Raw genomic sequence first — 22,448 nt, 5'->3', positions numbered from 1 at the left:
CTCCAAGGAGGGAGTGAATTCTGCTCAACTAGAGATGAATTGCGTCTGAACTCCAAGCAAAGATTAACGATGGTCTAAGTGAAAACCCTTTTACACCAACACTAATCGTAGAAGGTAAATTAACGCTCAAAATAAACAAGTATTAGCATCAGGATAGATTAGCTCCTTTGCTGTTCCTTTACAGATGACACTTGCAGCTCACATATCTCAAACAGCCAAGTATCTCTCCACACAATGTCTCAGGAACATGAAAATACCTACTACAAACTATGACCTGATGGAACAATGTTCCACAAATCAGATTTTACTGAAAATTTCAAATTGGTTCCCAATTTAAACAATAATTGATGATTTAATTCTCTCACGTTTATGATATTTACAAGAGGCCCATGCATTATACAATTTATTCTGAGATCAGGTAATCATTTTAAAGACTACTGACATGACATTTCAAGCAAATGTAAAAACCCATATGAAATAGAATGTAATAATCGCTGGACACATTCTATTACTAAGTTATACATTCTTTTACTTAAAGCACAATTGCAGCAGAGGAATACTATTCCACTAGTTCTTCCACAGGGCCCATTACTCCCATCTTTCTTTTGGAATAGCAATGAAATAATAGCACAGAAATCATTCATGTGAACTGCTCAGTTTAAATGATAGTTTGACCATAGGTTATGAAATTCATTAATTTTAATGTCAAGTGTCAAAGGTGGTATAGTGGCACAATGGTTAGCACAACTGCCTCACAGCGCCAAACCCCCAAATTTGATTCCAGTCTTGGGGGATTGTGTGGAGTTTGTGCCTTTCCCCCCACGTCTGTGTGGGTTTCCTCCGATTGCCTCCCACAGTCCAAAGATGCACAGGTAAGGGGGATTGGCCATGTTGAACTGCACTTTAGTGTCAAAAGATATGCAAGTGAGGTGGATTGGCCATGATCAATGCGTGGGGTTACGAGGGTAGGTTGTGGGAGTGGACCAAGGTCGGGTGCTCTTTGGGACAGTTGGTGCAGACTCAATGAGTTGAATGGCCTCCTTCTGCACTGTAGGGATTCTATACATCCCCAATTTAAATGTGAGCACTCAGATCCAATATACAAGGTCCCCTCCTAGTGCATTCTGTTGATTTTTGCATTTAATTCATTATTTTTAAGCAATGTAAACTATTCAAAATAGGAATTTACTACTTAACATTTTGTGAATTATAATTAACTCAAATTATGTAATTTCAAAGTAAAAGCAGTTATTATCCCATCGGAGGTTTGATTAATTTTGCAGTATTTTCAATTAAACATTGACTTACACATTTGATTCATTTGGAGGCTTGTTTTTGGGCTCCTGATTGTTCAGTGAGTTTATTCTGAGTAGCTCAGTCAAACAAGGTTCCAGGTTTGTTTACACAATTGGTGTGGCAGCGAGGGTTGCTTTCAGCACCCCTGGATTAGACAGGGCAAAATCACAGTGGATCACTTCTCTGAAATATTATCCAATGAATTGTGACCTAAGCCTAAGTGCCAACACGTGGATATCAGGTGGAGAGGAGACGGTGGGACGATAAGTGGCAGAGAAAAATGGGATTTTCAAAATTTTATTAATTAATAACATTCTTTTCATCAACAAAATTAAGTTAGGACCAAAATTCCAAAGAACGTCCCACTTATTGTGGCACGTTTGATAAATTCTTTTGCTTAGTTGCGCAAATTTCAGGTCTCCTACATTCAGCATTAACATTTCCTTGGACAAATGTGATCTCCTTTACCTTCAAATTTCTTTATTACAAAATTGACTCCTATTCGGTTTACTGTCAACTTGGCTCAGTGCGACCACTCCCACATCAGAATATTGTGCATGCCGACCCCACTCTTTGGGTGCAGGGAGTTCAGCATCTTGAAGTGCAGTGTTTAAGAGAGGCTAAAATCTGTCTGCCTCTTCAGGTACACAAGATTCAATAGAACTACAGTATTTACAAAAAAATATGGCGTCTTCCCAGTGTCCTGACCAACATTCATCCTCACCCAACAGCAGAGAGAGATTATCTGGCAATGCATTTATTTGTTACTTATAAAACATCAATGTGCACACATTGGCAGGTGACCTCTTCCTACATCAAAATAACTACATTTCAGAAGTTGTGCAACATTTTGTTGAATGTGGCCTACTTGGGAATGTCTAGTGGATGTGAAAGGCGCTGTATAAATGCAAATCCATTCTTACCCTTGGGTTTAGTTTAATAAGAGCATCACCAGATATTTTATTACTCTGAAATTCTTTAGATTACTCCATCTCTGGATATATGCAGTAATCATTAGTGTAATTCGATGGACTCCTGGGCAAAATATTGAACTCTGCAAACCAAAACTAGAAGAGTGCAAGATCTCAACTCCCCAGCACTATTTAAAAAGCTCCTTCAATCTTCCATTCTCAGATTTGAAGGTCAAACTCACTCCACCACTTTTCCAGATTTATATCCTCCACTGAGAATACATTATCCAGCAGCACAGCACTTTTGAATGTCGTGTAGATTTAAAACATTGAATTAGGAAAATTTGTTAGTAGAAGAGGAAAATATGTTTATGATGATAACTAAAGTATACGGCTTCAGGACAAAAACTGTGTCAAGGATGCTGAGATAACGGGGAAGGACTTACCTTCTGCGAAAGACAACAAGAGGAAGCGATAGGAAGGAAAACAGAAAGGGACAGCATGAAGTTGACACAAAGAACACAGTAAGATCAATAATTCAAAGTGCTTCATCTGGAAATGGCATGAAGAAAATATTTGTGTGGATCACTTCTAAATGAATGTATTGATTTGTAACATGTCACAACCACGACCACAGATTCATTCCGACCTCTCATGACTATTAGAGGTTGAGGATTTTCACTATTGCAGAATAATAATAGAAAACAAAACGAGAACAATTCTGCCCTGTACCAAGCCGTTGGGTATTATATCCATTAAGAACACAGAATGTTCACGTTCAAGTGACTATCAGCATTATGTTCACCCTAATCAAAATTTTAATTTTCTGCAGATGAAGATAAAGGATCTAATAATGAATATTTTCCTCTCAACTATCAATGATAACACCAGACACTTCCATCTCAGAATTAGGAGTTCACGTGCAGTTCAATATTCCCTCTCAACAACCCAAAACCTGAACATGTGTCTTAAAGGTCACTTCACTGTCTTATGGTGGTACTGAATTTGTTTCCATATCATTCTTACTGCCTGGCTGGTCAAGTTGAGTCCAATTCTAGTGTAATTCATCTTGGAAACATGTCCACGGGGAGTTAAAATCTGACTTTCAAACTCTCTTTTAGGATGTTCATTTGATTATTTCAAATTGAGTGTCTGGGGCTCAAATCTATTTAAATCACCCAATTCATTTAATTGTAGGCTCGAAAATCGTTCTATATTTTCAGATTGTTAAAAGCACTTCTGAAACGTGTTTGGCAAAGTGAAATTCTGTTATTTCTAAAGTGTTTGACATTGATGTCATTTTAAAAGAATTATTCCGCTCCACTTTCTGAAATACCAGGACTGGGTGTTCTACTCAACTTGTTTCATAACAAATTATTAAAACCAACAAGTGGGAAAAGTAATATTTGCTGAATTAAAAATACTCATACCCTCTGATGCAAGTTACATTTAACAATTAACAAGAAACATATTGTTATACTTAATAAAAGGCATGTGATATTCATAATTTTAGATATAGACTCTGACTGGATAGAAGTTTCTGGAACTGTCTTTTATTTGAAAGGAACACTCATGAACGGTTAAGATGGCTGCAATGGGTTGGATGATCTTTGCAACTTCAGCGCACACTATAGCTTCTGGCAAGTTCTTAAATGGTCTGAAGGCGGCAACACATCAGAAGATGATTCATACGGGCTCAAAATGTTAACTCTTTCTCTCTCTCCAGGTGCTGCCAGACGTGTTGAGTTTCTCCAGCATTTTCTGTTTTTATTCTTAATTGCCTCATTTTGCGTGGGGTACTCTCCCTGAATTGGATGTATCAAGAGTAGTACTATCTGTGGAACTCTCACTTGCTGTTGTTTGGGGATTTACCTAAAAGACAATCCCAGACTCAATGTTTCCGATTTAAAACGCTGACAATGAGAACTGGGCAGAGACCAATTCATCCTCCGTAAGAACAATTCATCCATCGTCCCAACTCCATAGCATTGGCTTTCAGCTAAACCATTCTGGGTGGACAATTTCAATACCAGTGATATGACCAAAACCGGCTGAAATTTTTTTTCCTGAAGAACCAGAAAGGCCTCAGCATCTGCAGAAAACACCGAAAGACATAGCAGCTGCAGAAAAAGGCTGTGCCACCTTTACCTTTAAGAACCTGGAGGCCCAGTGGTGGTGGTGACACTGTGGATCTGAGAACAGAGGAGGAGGTACAAGAATGTGGAGGGAGCGTCGGTCTGGACCCCGATATGCAACAACCACAGGTTTGTCCCGGGTAGGATGGATGGTGGGTTCCAGACCTGACAGAGGGCAGGCATCAGAAGGATGGGAGATCTGTTCATAGACGGAAGCTTTCCCAGTTTGAAGGCGCTAGAGGACAAATTTAATCTGCCGCCAGGAAACGCCTTTAAATATCTGCAAGTACGAGCCTTCCTATAAAACAGGTAGTGGTCTTTCCGATGCTGCCGCCACTGAGGATACAGGACACGGTGGTCTCCGGCACCTGGGTCGGGGAGGGGAGGGTGTCGGATATCTACCAGGAACTACAGGAGGCGGAGGAAACCCCGGTGAAGGAGCTCAAGGGCAAGTGGGAGGAAGAGCTAGGTGAGGAGTTGGAAGCGGATCTGTGGGTTAATTCCTCCTCATCATGTGCCAGGCTCAGTCTAATTCAATTTAAGGTGGTCCACCGGGCACACATGACGGCAGTGAGAATGAGCAAGTTTTTTGGGGTAGAAGACAGTTGTATGAAGTGCAAGGGCAGCCCTACAAACCATGCCCACATGTTTTGGGCTGCCCGGAGCTCAGTGTTCTGGCAAGGGTTCGCGAGGGCAATGTCCAAGATGCTTAACACACGGGTGGTGCCGAGTCCAGAGTCCGATCTTTGGAGTGTCAGAAGACCCAGGAGTTCAGGGGACGAAAGAGGCCAACGTCTTGGCCTTTGCCTCCCTAGTAGCCCGGAGATGGATTTTATTAATGTGGAGGGACTCGAAGCCCCCGAGTGTAGAGACTTGGGTTAACGACATGGCTGGGTTTCGCAACCTCGAGAAAATAAAGTTTGCTTAAGAGAGTCTACGCTAGGGTTCTCTCGGAGGTGGCAGCCATTCGTCGACTTTCTCGGGGAAAATTAAAATGTCAGCAGCAACAGCAATCCATGGGGGGGGGGGAGGTGAGTGCTTCATTGGGATGGTGTGGGAAGGCTGAGTCGCGTGGGGTAATGTCTATTTAATTGCTATTGTATATTCTCTTTTTGCACTATGTTAATGTTCACTCTAGCTTTTGTTATTATGGTTACTACTGTTTTATTATGAAAAATTCTGCAAAACCTTAATAAAAATACTTAAAAAAAAGAACCTGGAGGCCATATATCTTAAAGGAGCCTCCCAGCCAGATTCAAAACTCTTAAGTCCAACTGTAAAAAAAATTGACCTCCTGATACAAAAATCACAAGTACCCAGTTTTGTGACTTGCTAACCATTCATGACTTTGAGGGAATCCTGCAACGATCTGGATATCTGACTTCAGCTATAACTCAAATGAACTACAATGCAAGAATGGAAAGATATTTCTATTCTTTTGGTTTACAAAATTGCAAAAATATACTATTTTCTTTAACTGTACCTTTCTTGTGTGTGTATGAGTGCTGAGCAATTAAAAAAAAATTTTTTAATTAAAAAAATTAATTTACAGTCTCCAATAATTTACTTTCCGATTAAGGAGCAATCTATTGTGGCCAACCCACCTATCCTGCACATCTTTGGGTTGTGGGGGTGAGACCCACGCAGAGAAGGGTAAAATATGCAAACTCCACACAAACAGTGACCCGGGGCCGGGATCGAACCCAGGTCCTTGGTGCTGTGAGGCAGCAGTGCTAACTACTGCGCCACCATGTTGCCCCTGAGAATGCTAAGCAATTGTCATGGCATTTACACTTTCAGAGTCAACGTGTGAATAAATAATCCTCTTTATTTAAACCCACGAAAGCTTGCTCCTGTTTTTCAAATCAACTACATTTTCAACTGGGTTAATGTACACACACCCCCTTTTCCAAAACCATACCATTTCAGAGAGGGAGGGAGGGAAATTGGGGATTTCAGTTTAACTCCCCTCCCTTGCCCATGACAAAAATTAAAAGTTTTACCTCCAAAAGGTGTCCTGTTAAAGGCCTCCAGAGAATCTCAATTCGGTGCATGTTCACCAATCCGGTTTCTAGCAACTTAGCAACAGCAAATAGGGATGGCTCCTAGTTCAAGAATAAACAAATTATCAGAAAGCAAATTCACCAGAATTATACCAGGGCTAAAAGGGTTAGATTATAAGGACAGTTGCCCAGACTAGGCTTGCGTTCCCTTGAATATAAAATATGTAGGGTTATCTAATTTAAATGATCAAGGGAGTAGATAGGACAGATAGAGAGCCACTGTTTCTGTGGCAAGGAGTTCTGAACACATGGGTGCAACCTTAACATTAGAGCTCGGCTGTTCAGAGGTGATGCCAGGAAACATTTACCCACATAAAAAGTCGTGGAAATTTGGAACCCCCACAAAAATCTACTGAGTCTCGAGGATAGCGAAGGACAGCTGATAAGATCAAAACTGAGATTGATAGATTTTTGTCAAGAAAGGATATTAAGAGATACGAAACCAAGGTAGGTAAATGGGAGTTTTCAACACAGATCAGCCATGATCTAATTGAATGGAAGAACATGTTAAAGAGTTGAATGGCCTCCTTATGTTCCTATAATCCAAATGCAAGAATAATTTTGATTTATGAAAAATGTGGCACTCAAAATGGATATTCGCAGATAGTATTCCGACAGATGTATCCGAAAAATTACTTATCAGTTTAAACAAGATCTGGGACACACAATCTTTAAAAAAAAATATTGCCATTCAGTGCTTTGTTACGAAATTCGCTGCAACAATGTCATTCCAAAGAATTACAGACGTAACAATCGTGGTCAATGCATTTTGGGGATATAGTTTACTCAAAATGCTCTTTAGAGGAAACTGAATTAAGTCAAAGAAATAGCTCTTCAGATAAAACTGTACACCTCTTCTTTGAAACGTAATAATTCACTTTTGTAATGTCAGAATATGGTCATCTAGTGACATAAAGTGGAAACACCAGTCAGTAGTTACTAAGAAAAAAAATGAGACATTTACTCAGGTTAATGAATACCTGTCCTGAATGTGCTAAACCTAGTCTGGTGGGGGAACGGGGTAACAAGATACAGTGTCAAGTTGACAACAAAAGTTCACACGAAGCACAGAATATGGTTTACAAAACAGAACTTCAGAATAAGATAAAATAAATTCCAGAATCCAACAAACCATGCAAGTGTTTATGAAAATTGCATTTCTCTTATTTAACAGTTTTGTGGTTTCAGTTCTGAATTTTCAGTCAACAACTGATAGCAAAACAGAAACCTCAGTGGCATAAACATTTGTCGAATTACATAGTAGCCATTGTGGTACCGATGAACACCACAAATCAGCAACAATAGATACTTTCCCATTTGTACCTTGTTGTTCCAAAATGCCATATCCATGGCTTCGGTTGATAAGGAGCACAGAGCATTTATTAAATGGTGGAGTGAGACATCATCAAGATACCTTCAAATGAGAGTTAAAGCGCAAGTTATGAACTGGTTGCAATAGCCGATAATAAAATTACTAATTTGTTTTATTAAGAGATAATTCTCACTGGGAACTCTCGAATAGTCTTGAAAGTATGTTTGAAATCACTGGCAAATCACTCATGACAGCCGTGGTCAAAACCTAAAGAGGGTTAGAACCATAAATTTGTTATTTATACAACAATATGCAGCATGATCAAGATAACTGACAAGATTGTATAGTGCTGTAAAGGCCTGACAGCAGAATGTAGCTCAAGAGTTATTGCAAAATTCACTGAGCCATTAAATTCTAATTGGTTTAATACATTCAAATGAACCATTTTAAACTGAAAAAAAAGAAAACCAAAGGCCAATGTACAAGTGTACAAGGTGTATTTTGATAGTTCTGCCAGTAATAGAAAGCTAGGTGAATTTGAATATCACATCAAATAGATTACTTACAGTGCTTGGTCCTTCAACGGCTCTACCGGGTTTCAGAGCGCCTCCACTTGCAGGTTTCAAACCCAGAATCCACACAAGATGCTGATGAAAAGCAAGTCCAATTCAGTTCTGTATTAACTCACAATTTTAATTATTACTTAATAACATTACCAAATGCCAATACAAAAAATGTAAACCAGTGAATAGACCAATAGATCATACTCTTAAGCTGTGAAACTGCACACTGTTCACAGAATTTTTCAAAGAGTAAATCTGGAAATATTAACTAGAATTATATTTCACATATCCCTAGTCTGCTAACATCATCACACAAATTTTACTGGAACACCTGAAAAGATTGATAGATTGAAATTTAAGTAAACCGAGTAGTCTCAGCTTCCAATGTTGATGTTCACCTATATATAGCGATCATATCCAAGTAGTACATGCTGGGTGCTCCAGAAATTAAATATATGTATATAAACAATTCCATGGAAACCTGCACAGCAAATCTGATTCTCATAACTTTGTGCCAGGTTAGTATAACCCACAAGACTGGTGCAGCAAAGCGTGTCACAGGTTGGAATAACCACTGGTATAGCAAAATACTGCCGCGGCATTGATCTACAGTTTGACTTTTTAAAATCGATTTTCCATTAAGGCAAAGAATACAAAAACCATTCTACTACTAATTCAATCGAATATTACACTTTTGCTGTCATTTTCTAATCATTAGCATTACAAAACTAGTGCACATTCTGCTGTTTAAACTGCAATGTATTGCAATACTATGCAATATGTGATGTATAGCATCATGAATTTGAATTAATATTCTCAATCGGATAAATATTAACCAATTCAAACTGAGAAAATTATAGCTGCACACAAATTGTTCTTATGAATTAAAGTTAAAGAAGCACTTTGCTCTCATGGATTTAAAATTACAGTTTTGTAAGGATTAAACTAGCTGAAATGCCCATTCAATTTAGGTGCACTAAGTATGGCCAATAGATTCTGTATCAGATTCCACTGCTCTCCCTGAAACTAATAACCATTTTTGGGCCTACACGTGTGATTCATTCCACTATTCTTACCTTTCAATCCTCTCAGCTTCTTGGCAATTTTACAACTCTTGAATAAAGATAGTTTCCTCTGTAATAGGTCTGTTCAAATCAATTCAGCCCTGTCAGTGATGAAGATCTGTGTCTCTGATCTTCCAGTACTTTAAAATCATTTCTGTGACATGTATGGAATTGCTCTTAAGTGCTACCACATCCATTTCATTTTTTCTTTTTGATTTGGATTTTAAAAAGTAGTCATGCTGCAGTCTTGCAGGTGCGAACATTTTAAACTATGAAACATTTAGATGGCTGTAGTTGTAACAAACTACACTGATCATAGAATCCCTACAGTGCAGAAGGAGGCCATTCGGCCCATTGAGTCTGCACCGACTCTCTGAAACAGCACCCCACTCTGGCCCAATCCCCCACCTTATTCCTGCAGCCTCACCTGAAGGGGCAATTTATATTGGCCAATCCACCTAACTGGCACATTTTTGGACTGTGGGAGGAAACCGGAGCACCCGGAGGAAACCCATGCAGATATGGGGAGAATGTACAAAATCCATATAGTCACCGGAAGTCGGAATCAAACCTGGGTCCTTGGCGCTGTGAGGCAGCAGTGAAAACCACTGTGCCAGCATGCCACCCCAAAGATCTACAACTTTATCGGCTAACAAAATCTTGCAGGTAAGACAGAAAACTGCAGAATCCAGCACTACTTCACTGGCATGCAAAGGAAAGGCCTGCATTTATATGTTGCCTTTCACAATTTCAGGATAGTAAACTACTTTGAGACAATGAAGCACTGTTGAAGTGTAGTCACTGCAGGAAATGCGACTGCTGATGTGCACACAGTAAGATCCCAAAATGGATAATTACCAAATAATCTGTTGCATTTCCATAACTATTTCCTAGAAGCTTTTAATTGGCTTCACATGCATTTAGTGCTCCCAGTAGCAGGGCTCACTCAATGGAAACATGGGTCAGCATTAACACCGACTCAGGATCCCTTCAGGAGTGGTGCCCCACTGGGAACATGGGATTGCTGAATGTACTGTTTTAGGAATTACTTTGAAGCACAATGAGTGTGTCCCTGCAGGCAAACATAGCAGCTAATTTGGCCACAGCGGGATCCTACAAACAATGGGCAGTTAATCCGATTTTGGTGATGCTGGCTGAGGCAGGAACGTTAAATGACAGACCAAACTCCCTGTTTTTCAAATAGTATCATGAACCCTTCAATATCCGACAAACCACAGAATTGGGGACATCTCATCCAAAGGACACTATTTTACTTTTGAGAGATGGCCTTCACATCCAGATGCATTTCACACATTTCATGCTAATATTTACATATCACAATCAAAAAATTATATTATAGTCAAACAAAAGGGAAACAATGCCAATGCATAATGAAATAGAAAACCTAATTCTTATAATACAAGATGAAGTGAGGAGATTTACCTGTAGAGTGGCCAGAACAAGCTGCCAAGATGTTCCAAGAAACGAACCATGACAATGAGCCAAATTCAACAACGTCCGCATGCACTGAATATTTTTTGCAGTCAACTTGAGGAGAAGAAAGGTTTTGTTAAATAAATGACTGAAATGCACTGTGCCAAAGTAATTATATATTCTTTGAGAATGGAGGAAATGGCACCTTACCATAACAGTCCCTTGGTGTTGAGAAGTGAGCGGCTGGCCCACCGCAACCACCTGCTGGTGTGAATCACTTGATGGGCTGATCATCTGCACACTTTGACCCTGAATGGAGTATGCTGGAAAGGAGAACATAACAATCTATTAGGAGGAGTAGGACACAAAGGCCCTCAAGTCTGCTCAGCCTTAAGATCATGGCTGATCTTCTCCATCAATTCCACTTTCTCACCCTTTCCTCATATCTCTCGATTCCCTTAGTGTCCAAAGATTTTGATCTATTTTGAATATAGTCATTGACAGAGCATCCACAGCTCTCTGGGGCACATAATTCCAAAGATTCATAACCCTCTGAGTGAAGAAATTTCTCACCTCAGTCACAAGTCACAAGGGGCTGGTTTAGCTCACAAGGCTAAATCGCTGGCTTTTAAAGCAGACCAAGCAGGCCAGCAGCACGGTTCGATTCCCGTCCCAGCCTCCCCGGACAGGCGCCGGAATGTGGCGACTAGGGGCTTTTCACATTGAACTTCATTGAAGCCGACTCGTGACAATAAGCGATTTTCATTTCATTTTCAAGTGCCTGATTCCTATGCTGACACACATGACTGAGTTATAGTCTCTGCAGCCAAGGGAAATAGCCTCTCAGTACCTAACCTGCCAGGCCTTCTAAGAACACATTATATGCAAAGGAAATTAGGTCCTGATACATTATCAACTTACTGAACACGTGAAATTGTCTAGAATATCACTGTTGTAAAATTACCTCACCAAGAAACTTTTTAGAAACAGTACACAGGTCAAATAATCTGACTTACTCAGTGTCTCACTGAAGGTTGTCTTCTTACATTACATGATTTTAAAAAAAAGGTAGTTTCATTTCCTTCAACAAGTGTTTCTCCTCCTCTTCTGAAGGCATTGATGACTGCTGGGTTAAGCTTCCATAAGCAGTTATTGTGCTTTGCAAGTTCGCCCAAGAGATCATTATTCCATTATGAACCCTCAGTTTGCATGCATCAGGAGGCTACTAAACAGCAAGAGGCTTTACAAAAAGAGTTCAGTTCTGTCATTCTGTCCTTATCGAATATCGCACGTTAGCACGTGGATGGTGGTGAACAGAAACCTCTCTGGATGGTGATGAGCAGAAACTACCTCTTGATAATGGTGAGCAGAAACTCCCTCTAGATGGTGGTGAGCAGAAGCCCCTCTGGATGGCGGTGAGCACAAACCCCCTCTGGATGGCGGTGAGCAGAAACCCCTCTGGATGGCGGTGAACAGTACCCCCCTCTGGATGGTGGTGAGCAGAAACCTCTCTGGATGGTGATGAGCAGAAACTACCTCTTGACAGTGGTGAGCAGAACTCCCTCTAGATGGTGGTGAGCACAAACCCCCTCTGGACGGTGGTGAGCACAAACCCCCTCTGGACGGTGGTGAGCAGAAACCCCCTCTGGATGGTGGTGAGCGGGAAGACCCCTCCTCTGGATGGTGGTGAGCAGAAAGCCCTATTGATCTTGAAAATTCAGCTGACCTAGCATCTAGACCCTTTTGGGAATGAGTTCCCTTCCACTACTGTTTCTGTGAAAAAGTGCTTCTTGATTTCACTCCCAAATGGCAGGGCTGGTTGATGGGTAAGAGTTCCAAGTAAACGGATTGGAGGGAAAGATCAGCCAAAATCTAAATGAGTGGTGAAACAGGAGCTGAATGACCTGGTATTCACACCTATTTGTTTTCCAGCAGCATTATCAGGAGCAGAAGCTATTAATTATTAAGCTATGGGCTTCATAATTTTCTGTCTAAAGGACACTGAAGCCAACGGTTGTGCCCCCATCAGCACAACCCGAGACCAGCACTACCCGAGCAGTGCACAGCAGGGCCTTTCTTGACCATATGGGTCAGTGACATAACATTGCATTTATTAACTGAATCCAGTACCCTACCTTAAACCTAGCAATTTAGTCAGTATCTCAAGAATAAGGGTAATTTAATTTACTGCAAAAAAAAATGTCTTCCTCAGAGGAAACCCAGCATATATTGGAGAAAATAAAATCTCTGACTTGGATCCTAAGTGAGAAAGAAATTGATTCCATATGGCACTTCTAATAAACATGACCTTAGACTAACTTGAGCAAACTAAAAGTAATTTGCCTAGAACCACTTTCTAAAAATAAATACAAAATAACGTATCAGAAATTCTGATCGCGATGTTATCACTTAAATGCAAAATCTGCAAAATGTAAAAACTACTCACTTTTATGAAAACCACCAGAAGAACTATTCAGAACAGTCAGTGCATAATGTGGGGGCAGGGAAGCTTTGCAAATGGCAGTGATGAAGGCATCTCTTGGTGTAACGAGACTCAGTTTGCCACAGAGAGAAGCCATAGTCATTTCTGCTTTCAAGATGTTTTCCGAGGCAGTTTCATCAGTGCTGCAAAGATAAATAACCCTTTTCAACAAATTGTCTTATGTACCGTTTTCAATATGCTTCATGTTGTAGGGAACAAATCACAATGTAATGCATAAATGATCAAATAAAACTCGGATGTGGCAAAAATAGTGTTCTAAATCTACAGTTTCTAATATTTTTCAATTTGGAAATCAATGTGATTCAATGCAGAATCACAACTGGTGATGAAACAGGGTGCCATTTGTCAACTCTATGCAAGAGCAACTCAGGTGGCACTACTCCCTTGCCCTTCCCATGTAATGTTCAAAATGTTATCCCTTCAGGTGATTATCCAATTACATTCCAAAAACCACAACTAAATCTGCCTCCATCACACTCTCAGCCAGTGCATCCCAGATCCTAACCACTCACTGAATAAAAAAATGTTTTCCTCATTTACCCTCGGTTCTTTTGCCATTCACTTTATATTGGTATTCTCTCGTTTGCGACCACTATAAGATCACAAAAAAAATAGGAGTAGGCCATTCGGCACATCAAAACCACTCTGCCATTCTTTAAGAACATAGCTGATCAGATTGTGACCTTAGTGCGACTTTCCTGCCTGCTTGCTCCCCGCTTCTTGACTCCTTTGTAGATCAAAAACCTGTCCAACTCGGTCCTCAAAATATTCAATGACAAAGCCCCCATTGCTCTTGGTGGAAGCGAATTCCAAACTCCAGTGACCCTCAGAGAAGAAATTCCTCATCTCGGTCTTAAATAGGAGACCACTAATTTTGAAATTATGCTCCCTAGTTCTACATTTCCCCATGATGGCAGCCATCCTCACAGCATCCACCTTGTCAAGCCCCCTCAGAATCATATGTTTCAATAAAATCACCTCTTATTCTTCTGAACTCCAATGATTTGAGACCTAACCTCCCAGGAATCAGCCAAATGAACATTCTCTGAACTGCTTCCAATCCAAGTAATTAAGGAGACCAAACTGGACACTCTAGGTGCAGTCTCACCAATGTCCTGTACAGTTGCAGCAAGATTTACCCACTTTTATATTCCATTCCCTTTGCAGTAAAGCTCAGCATTCCATTTGCTTTCATAATTACTGCCTGTACCTTCATGCTTGTTTTATGTGATTCCTTCCAGCAATTAGGTACAGATTCCCCATATTCACCCCATCTAGATCCCTCATGATTTTGAATTACTCCATCAAATCTCCTCTTAACCTTGCAGTCTCCAATCTACTTTCATGACTGAAGTTTCTCATCTTGTAAAACACTACAGAGCAAAGAAAAAAGTAGTTACATCCACCTTGCTTGATGGAGGGGAACAAAGATTGAAGATACTGGAGTAGGCATGCAACAGTGAAGGGACTTGTTTTGATGGAGACAATTTGGTGGCTGGCTCAGTGCTGAAGGGTGCATCATCCAACAAATACACTTGCTGTGCTGAGTATAGAATTGCAATTTTGTCATAGCCCTTATATGGCAACGATCTAATTTGATTATGGCTGGGATATCTGGGCCATTTGCATTGTCTATGACTGTCAAGGGAACACTGGATTTGTTGTTCCTTTTTTTGTACGCTTGTCACAAGGAGGACGGTCTGTTATGATAATTTCTGGAGTTTTGACGCATGGCGGCAACACCATCAAAAATTTAAAAGAAAAATAGAATGCTTAATACGCTGATGCCCACACAACCTAATCTCTACTGACAGAATGGCTGGAAACGCCACCATTTATCCCTATTCCCAGCACAGGCTATCATCCACTACTGGTGCACCAATTATATGCCCCTAAAAGTACTATGCATATCAATTTCTATTCTCAGAAGTATGATGTGAAAAGCAAAAAGAATTAGCTTTTGGGAAAACTGGCTGTTGGAATGGCACAGATTCTGAAGCGCACACACAGTTGGAGAACAAGAGCAAAACTATTATGCAATATCACAACATTTTCATTTATTTGCGTAAAATGTGGCCTTTCCACAATGTATGCCAATCTTTAATCCCAGTTTCCAGATGACAGACTGTAGAAAATTTGTCTGATTGAAGTTATCTGTACTTCCATATATTTTCTTAATATGTCATTCTAGATTAATCAGCTTGCACCTTCTGAACATTTGCGGTCAGTGATAAAGCAACAGCACTGGTTGCTGCCCTTGAAGATAGCATTCCACAAAGATCAAGTACACGCAAGACTGCAGACCTTCCCCTTTGCCAACAGCAGTTTAAATCTGATGCTAAGTCAGGGGCATTTCCAAACATCCAACAAAGGTGATACCAGCATGATAAGCAGCCAATCACATTGAAGTATTCTAACTAATAGCAAATCAGAAAGTCAAAAGCAGAGTGGCACAGTGGTTAGCACTGCTGCTTCACAGCATCAGAGACCTGGGTTCGATTCCGACCTCGGGTGATTGTGTGGAGTTTGCATGTTCTTCCCGTGCTCTGGTTTCCTCCCACAGTCCAAAGATATGCAAGTTAGGTGGATTGGCCTTGCTAAATTGGTCCTAGGTGACGTTATGGGGATAGGGTGGGGGATTGGGCCGAGATGGGGTGCTCTTTCAGAGGGTCGGTGCAGACTCGATGAGCCGAATGGCCTCCTTGCGCACTGTAGGGATTCTAATATCTTTCACTTTTAAGTTTTCAGATGGTGAAATAAACAATGATGATTCAATTATGATAGAAGTTAAAATGTAAGTACAAATGTTTTTTTAAAGTCGTATGCACAATTTATCATAACTGAGAAATAAAATATAATATTCATCAAATATAAAACTAGCTTTTTCAGGGACAATGAGGGTGTTTCTTTGTAATTGTGACTTTAATAAGTCCTTTAGTAAGTTTATTAAAACCTAATTATACCTTCATGGGGCCTTAGATTCACGAACAGCTCAAGATTGGAACTTATAAATTCTTTCCCAGTCAACTGCACATCCTCTGGAATAGCACTGAATTACTGACAGTAACTTCTAGGTTTCCATAAATTCCTCAGATTCAGTGGTTCTCTTCTTTTTCAGGGACCATGCGCGGCAGTTCATGGTGTGCTGAGCCACACAGGGCACAAAGATGCATTTGATTCTTGGTCTGACCTGATTAGCCTATTTCAGTCAGATTAGCAATTTATGTCAAATTGACTTCATTTTGGGAAGAGGAAATATCAGCCAATAACTCTTCTTGGAAAAGTAAGTCGGGAATGACACCTCATCATGTGACCAGTCAACATCGCATGTCGAGGTGCACGCATGGAGAATGGTCATATGAGCAAAGACACAGCATCCTGGAACCACACTCAAGTACAAATGACGAGAAGAGGATGAAAGGCAAGAAAAAAGCTTGAACTGCAAAATTCTATCCACCTCAGGCACAATGATGGCCGTTAATGGCAACAAAATTAGATGTGCTCATGAGAAACACTGATGGGTTCAAAGGAAATAAAGAAACTTTAATCTGCATTTTATTCATACAACACCTAATCCAGGAGCGCCGAGTGTTAACAACTAATGTGAAAAGTGAACTGAAAGATCAGCAAATTCACAAAAATAGTGCAATGTTCACATTCTACTTTCCTTGACCTTTTCCTCCCCATGCCTTTGTGGTCAGTGATCCATGCAGGTTACAGAAGCCGACCGACACATTGTCTAAAAGGCAAATCTTCATGAGTGAACATCATCACGGAGCACAAGCAGATGAATCAAGTGTGCAGACACTGTAACTGCAACACATACTGGCCTTACCCACTGTTCATTTCCGTGCACCTTTTTAAAACCAAAGGTCACTGGAGAGTAACTTTTAATTGTGAATCATTATATTCAGTTTGTCACTAACCTAGCATAGAAATTTCAACGATCAATGAATTTGCTTGTCCTTCATTTCACTTTTAAACCATACCCGAGAATTGAAAAGACAGTGCAACAATCCATTTAATCAACTTGTGAACACGCAATCACAATTAACCTTTAGAAAGATTGATTCTGTTCCAAAATGAATACTTGAACATTTTAAAGATTTATAGCCAGTTTAAAGAAAACACCTTGGATTATGTACACAACTGGGTAATTTTTTAATGACGAAACTATCATAAAATCATTGCAGTTATGAGGTAAATAGGTGTACCTGATGCCATGCTGATGCGACACTGCTTCTGCCACTAGAGGTTGTAATTGAGCTTTACAAATACTGCAACATATCCTTGCACAGGGTTAAGGGCTACATCTATAGTTAGAACTAAGCACAAGCTCCTGCCACAATCAATTCAAAGCTACAGCCCACTTTTGGTCCATGTCACAGGTCAAGTTTTACATGAAGTTCAGATATTTTGCATATCAATTTCAGTGGTCAGTTGCAAGACCAATATGGGAGAAGGCCTGAGATTAAAAGGGAACATGTGAAGGGTGGAGAGAGCAAAAAGAGGAACACAAACTTGACCTTGTCGGCCCGCTGACAGGATAGACAAGATACTTTCTATGCTGCTAAAACCAATGTGAACTTGCATTTGTGTGCATCATTTTTATAACCTTCGAGGTAATTGAAGGTAATTAGCCACAGACCATGGGGGGAACCACAGGAATTTCTTTCTTGTTAGAAACACAGAAATGGTAAATTAGCTTGAGCAGCAACACTTCTCATCAAGTATGGGACTACCACAACAAGTACAGGAATTGAACCTTGTGCCTTTGGCGTCATTCTGCATCACGCTCATGCCATCTAGCCAACTGACCCACCTGACCCCAGAGGGAACCATTTTTGAAGTATGCTCACTACTGTAACATCAGGAACATGCCAGCCAATTTGCGCACTGCAAGGTCCTGCAAGCAACAGTGGGATAATGGCCAGATAATGTTTAACAGAAGTTGGTCTCGGGATAATATTGGCGAGGACCCAGGATTAACTTCCATGCTTTTCTTCAAAATATTTCCAAGCGAATGCAAATAGGGCCTTTTAATGTTACATTTGAAAGACTACCTTCAACAGAGCAGGGCCGTCTTAGTGCTGCACTGAAATGCAGCCTTCATTCGGTGTTCACGTCCCTGTAATAGGCCTTGTACCCATAACCTTCTGACTCATAGGCAAAAGTGCTACTCACTGAGCAAAGTCTAATGCCTAACTATGTAAGCTTAAAGATGTTGGAGAACTTCTGGGTGTGGTTCTGGGCCAATGCAGGATTTCTCCCCGCTATATGGATGTATACCTCACCTGGTATAAATTTAGGGATCGGGGCATCTTCAAATTCTGGGCTGGTACCCTTATCATTTTCACCTTATTCTAGTACTTGCTTCAGATACAATATTTCTCAATGCAAGTGAGCTGGCTAAGGATCTTAAAATTTTGAATGCTCTAATTCTGTATTTGTCACTTTCCCCAATAGCAACTGATCAGGTAACAATCATTTGCTATATTAAAACAAGCGTTTGTAATTTCACTAACCCCACTTTCTCCTGGATTATGCATCTAGGAATACACTATGATTGGTGATGGAAATGGCAATATTTCTGTCAGATGCTGTTTGTACCTCTTTTGGTGACATCGGCACAGTCAAATGATGAATGAAGTGCCTGCCCTCACTTGGCAGAATTTTATAATGCACAAAAATAGTGAAGGCCTGTTCAAACTAGGCCCTGCTCCAAGTTCCTTCCCTTCTCAGAGTTTGCAATTTATGCAACCCCAGAAATGGAACTTCAGGGATCTTATTCCGTTTACAGGTTTGAGTTTCTTAATGGAACTGTGTACCTGGAAAGGTCAGATAATTGATTTTACAAAATAATGCTTCATAACCCTCAAGATACCTGCACTCATCTAATTCTAGTGTCTTCAGCATCCCCAATTTTAATTACACCACCACTAGTGACCATGCATTCAGCTGCTTAGATTCAAAGTTCTGGAACTTCCTCCCGAAAGCTCTCCACCTCTCTACTGTGCTTTCCTCTTTTGAGACAATTCTTAAAACCTTCCTCTTTGACCAAACTTTTGGTCACCTGACCTAAAATCTCTTAATACAGTTAAATGTCCTATCTTGTTTTATAATCTGCCTGTAAAGCCTTATGGTTGTTTTATTATTTTAAAGACATGACACAAATATAAGTTGTTGCTGTATAATGAATGAGTCAAATCCAACCTCAAATTCTAAGCCAATAATAGTGGGCAGCACAGTGGCTAGGCTAGCATTGTTGCCTCATAGCTCCAGGGACTCAGGTTTGCTTCTGATCTTGGGTGACTGTCTTGTGGAGTTTGCACATTCTTCCCATGCCTATGTGGGTTTTCTCTGGGTGCTCCATTTTCCTCCCATAGCTCAAAGATATGTAGATTAGGAGGACTGGCCATGCTAAATTGTCCAAAGATGTGCATGTTGGGCGGATCAGCCATGATCAATGCGTAGGGTTATGGGGATAGAGCAGGGTGCTCTTTCAAAGGGCCAATACAGACTTGATAGGCTGAATGACCTTCTTCTGCACTATAGGGATTTTATGGGATAGAAAGTCAAATTTGGGGTATTTTTAAACTTTTGGTGTTGATTAACATGCAACTAAAACCAGGGTTAAAATTCTTTAAAAACACAAATTTGGAATAAAAATACATCAGACACACCAGCTCTTACAATAATAATCACCTGAGCAAAGTTTTCTACATAGCAAGAACAGTTCTGTCAAACTAGTTTGGGAAAATCTCAGGAATTTTGTCATTACAGTATATAAATAAATTGTATCTGGGCGGGATCTTTACTTAATAAAAGCAAATTACTGCGGATGCTGGAATCTGAAACCAAAAGAGAAAATGCTGGAAAATCTCAGCAGGCCTGGCAGCATCTGCAAGGAGAAAAAAGAGCAACGTTTTGAGTTCAGCTTTGACAAAGGGTCATCTGGACTGGAAACATTAGCTCTTTTCTCTCCTTACAGATGCTGCCAGACCTGCTGAGACTTTCCAGCATTTTCTCTCTTTGGGATATTTACATCTTGGGTTCTGTAGACTACAAATTAAAAGGGCAATTTGGACGCAGTTTTTAAACAATCATTTAACTGGAGTGTAACCACTTCAGTTATCCAACTATAGTTATACTCTATGAAGTCAAAGGTGGTGACCCAAGCTCATTAACTCTATTTACTGAGTGCACAATGACAAATGGTGCTGTTGGTGTGTAATGATGTAGTAGTTAATTTGTAATTTAGAGTGCAAATCTCTCCTCATTCTTTTATGACCAGCTGAATGAAAGTTACAAATAAAAACAATAAATGCTTCAGAACGGTTGATCAAAAGATCATCTCGACCAGAAAAGTTAGCTCGGTTTCTCTCCACAGATGCTGCCTGACCTGTTGAGTATTTCCAGCATTTTTGTTTTAATTCAGTTTTCCAACATCCACAGTATTTTGATTTTTGCATGACTGAATGACAGTTATACACTTCTTTGGAATCCAAATTGGCAACAGCCAAAGAAACTAAAGATAGTCGCATCGTGTGGATATTTAATAGGGGATGGAAAAGTGTCCTGGTGGAAGAATCCCCAAAATAAACATGTTGCGAGCAATTTCCCCCATTGCGTATATGGACATAATCTAGTGGCAAGGAAAAATGAACTGCCATTTTTTAAACACAGTTGAACTTAGATAATAACATGCTTAATCCCACAACAATTGTTACATCTTTCTCAGAGAATTCTGCTATCCTCATCTAGAAGTCTGATCCAAATGTGTCATATTAACAAATTCATTTTGCGCTTATCAGATTTAATCTAATTCTTGTTTGGCATGAAACAGTGGATTTGCAAATTGTGTTTCTGGGGAGTTGGCATGAATCTTTAAGCGAGTTTTGGCCCAATCTATCAACTGGGTAGCACAGCTATGCAGGAACATAAAGAGCCATCTGAATTTACCTGGCATCCAGCAACAGCGAGAGAGCTGCAAGAAGGCCACACCAGCAAGCACCGACCATCTCCTCCCATACAGCTCGGGAACCTGAAAAGAAATGTGCATCTTAATATCAGGATATATTTTCAGGAGTTTAATTTTCCCCAATTTGCCAGATTTCTCAAGAAAAGTAATTTAAGCTACCAAAAAAACATGCAAAATACAAAGTGAGATCACTAAAGCTTGTGCAACATTCACAATACAGGTGAAGGAAAGTATTCTGAATGCTTTTGGCTTTGGAAAGACAATTGGCGAAGAATGTTTCTGCAAACAATTCAAGAAGCAGAACAACCTGGAGAAAGTAACAGTGGACTGTTGAGTACTTCCGTAAACATTTGAATATAATCCCTGAGTATTGGTTGACTATCTCACCATTTTCTCCCTTCCAAAGGGCCTTGTTTTTTGCCAGAGTATGTTCCCCCTCACACCACTTCCTTTCCAATAGATTGCCTTAGTAGTCATTTGATTGCAAGTATATGAAAAAGGGAAGGAGGTAAACATATGCATTCAAGCAATCCATAAACTGCAGTTTACCTCCAACCTTTTAAGCATTTCACTAAATTTTAGGCATCCGTTCTTCATCACACACTGGCTAGCCTGCACCTTCTACTTATTCTCCCTCGTCCATCCTAGAAAGGGGCGGCATGGTGGCACAATGGTTAGCACTGCTGTGTCACAGCTCCAGGGTCCTGTGTTCAATTCTAACCTTAGATGACTGTGTGGAGTTTGCACTTTCTCCCCGTGTCTGCATGGGTTTCCTCCGGTTTTCTCCTTCAGTCGAAGGTTAGGTGGATTGACCATGCTCAATTGCCCCTTAGTGTCCAAAGGTTAGGTGGGGTTACTGGGTTACAGGGATAGGATGGAGGCGTGGGCTCAAGTAGGGTGCTCTTTCCAAGGATCAGTACACAGTCGATGGGCCAAAGGGCCTCCTTCTGCACTATAAATTCTATGATTCTAGACGATGCATGCTGGTTGTTTGTTTTTTAGGTGAGCAAGCAGACAGCAGAGCTGGATCCTGCTTTTACTCAACATTCATAGTTCAGCTGCGAGGATGGATTGGAGACATTTAGGCTCTTCGCCTTCGAGAGAAAGTTGGAAGGAGATTTGATAGAGGTGTTCAACGCCATGAGGTGTCAGGACAGAGTAGGTCGGGAGAACCAGAGTAAAAGAA

At 40.4% G+C, this 22,448-nt stretch overlaps 1 protein-coding gene across 1 annotated transcript in view; it reads right to left on the bottom strand.

Annotated features, from left to right (window-relative positions):
* mon2 (MON2 homolog, regulator of endosome-to-Golgi trafficking) overlaps window positions 1–22,448 on the bottom strand; it is a 163,345-nt gene that overhangs the window by 42,246 nt on the left and 98,651 nt on the right. Inside the window, 8 exon segments of the mRNA XM_038780176.1 lie at window positions 6,346–6,447; window positions 7,729–7,819; window positions 7,911–7,984; window positions 8,284–8,364; window positions 10,788–10,892; window positions 10,989–11,101; window positions 13,225–13,403; window positions 21,244–21,325. Coding sequence (XP_038636104.1) covers window positions 6,346–6,447; window positions 7,729–7,819; window positions 7,911–7,984; window positions 8,284–8,364; window positions 10,788–10,892; window positions 10,989–11,101; window positions 13,225–13,403; window positions 21,244–21,325 — 827 coding nt within the window.

This window comes from Scyliorhinus canicula, chromosome 20 (genome assembly GCF_902713615.1).
Source record: "Scyliorhinus canicula chromosome 20, sScyCan1.1, whole genome shotgun sequence".
Lineage (NCBI taxonomy): Eukaryota > Metazoa > Chordata > Chondrichthyes > Carcharhiniformes > Scyliorhinidae > Scyliorhinus > Scyliorhinus canicula.
Note: the sequence above shows the minus strand (reverse complement) of the source record. Positions and strands in the feature narration are given on the sequence as shown.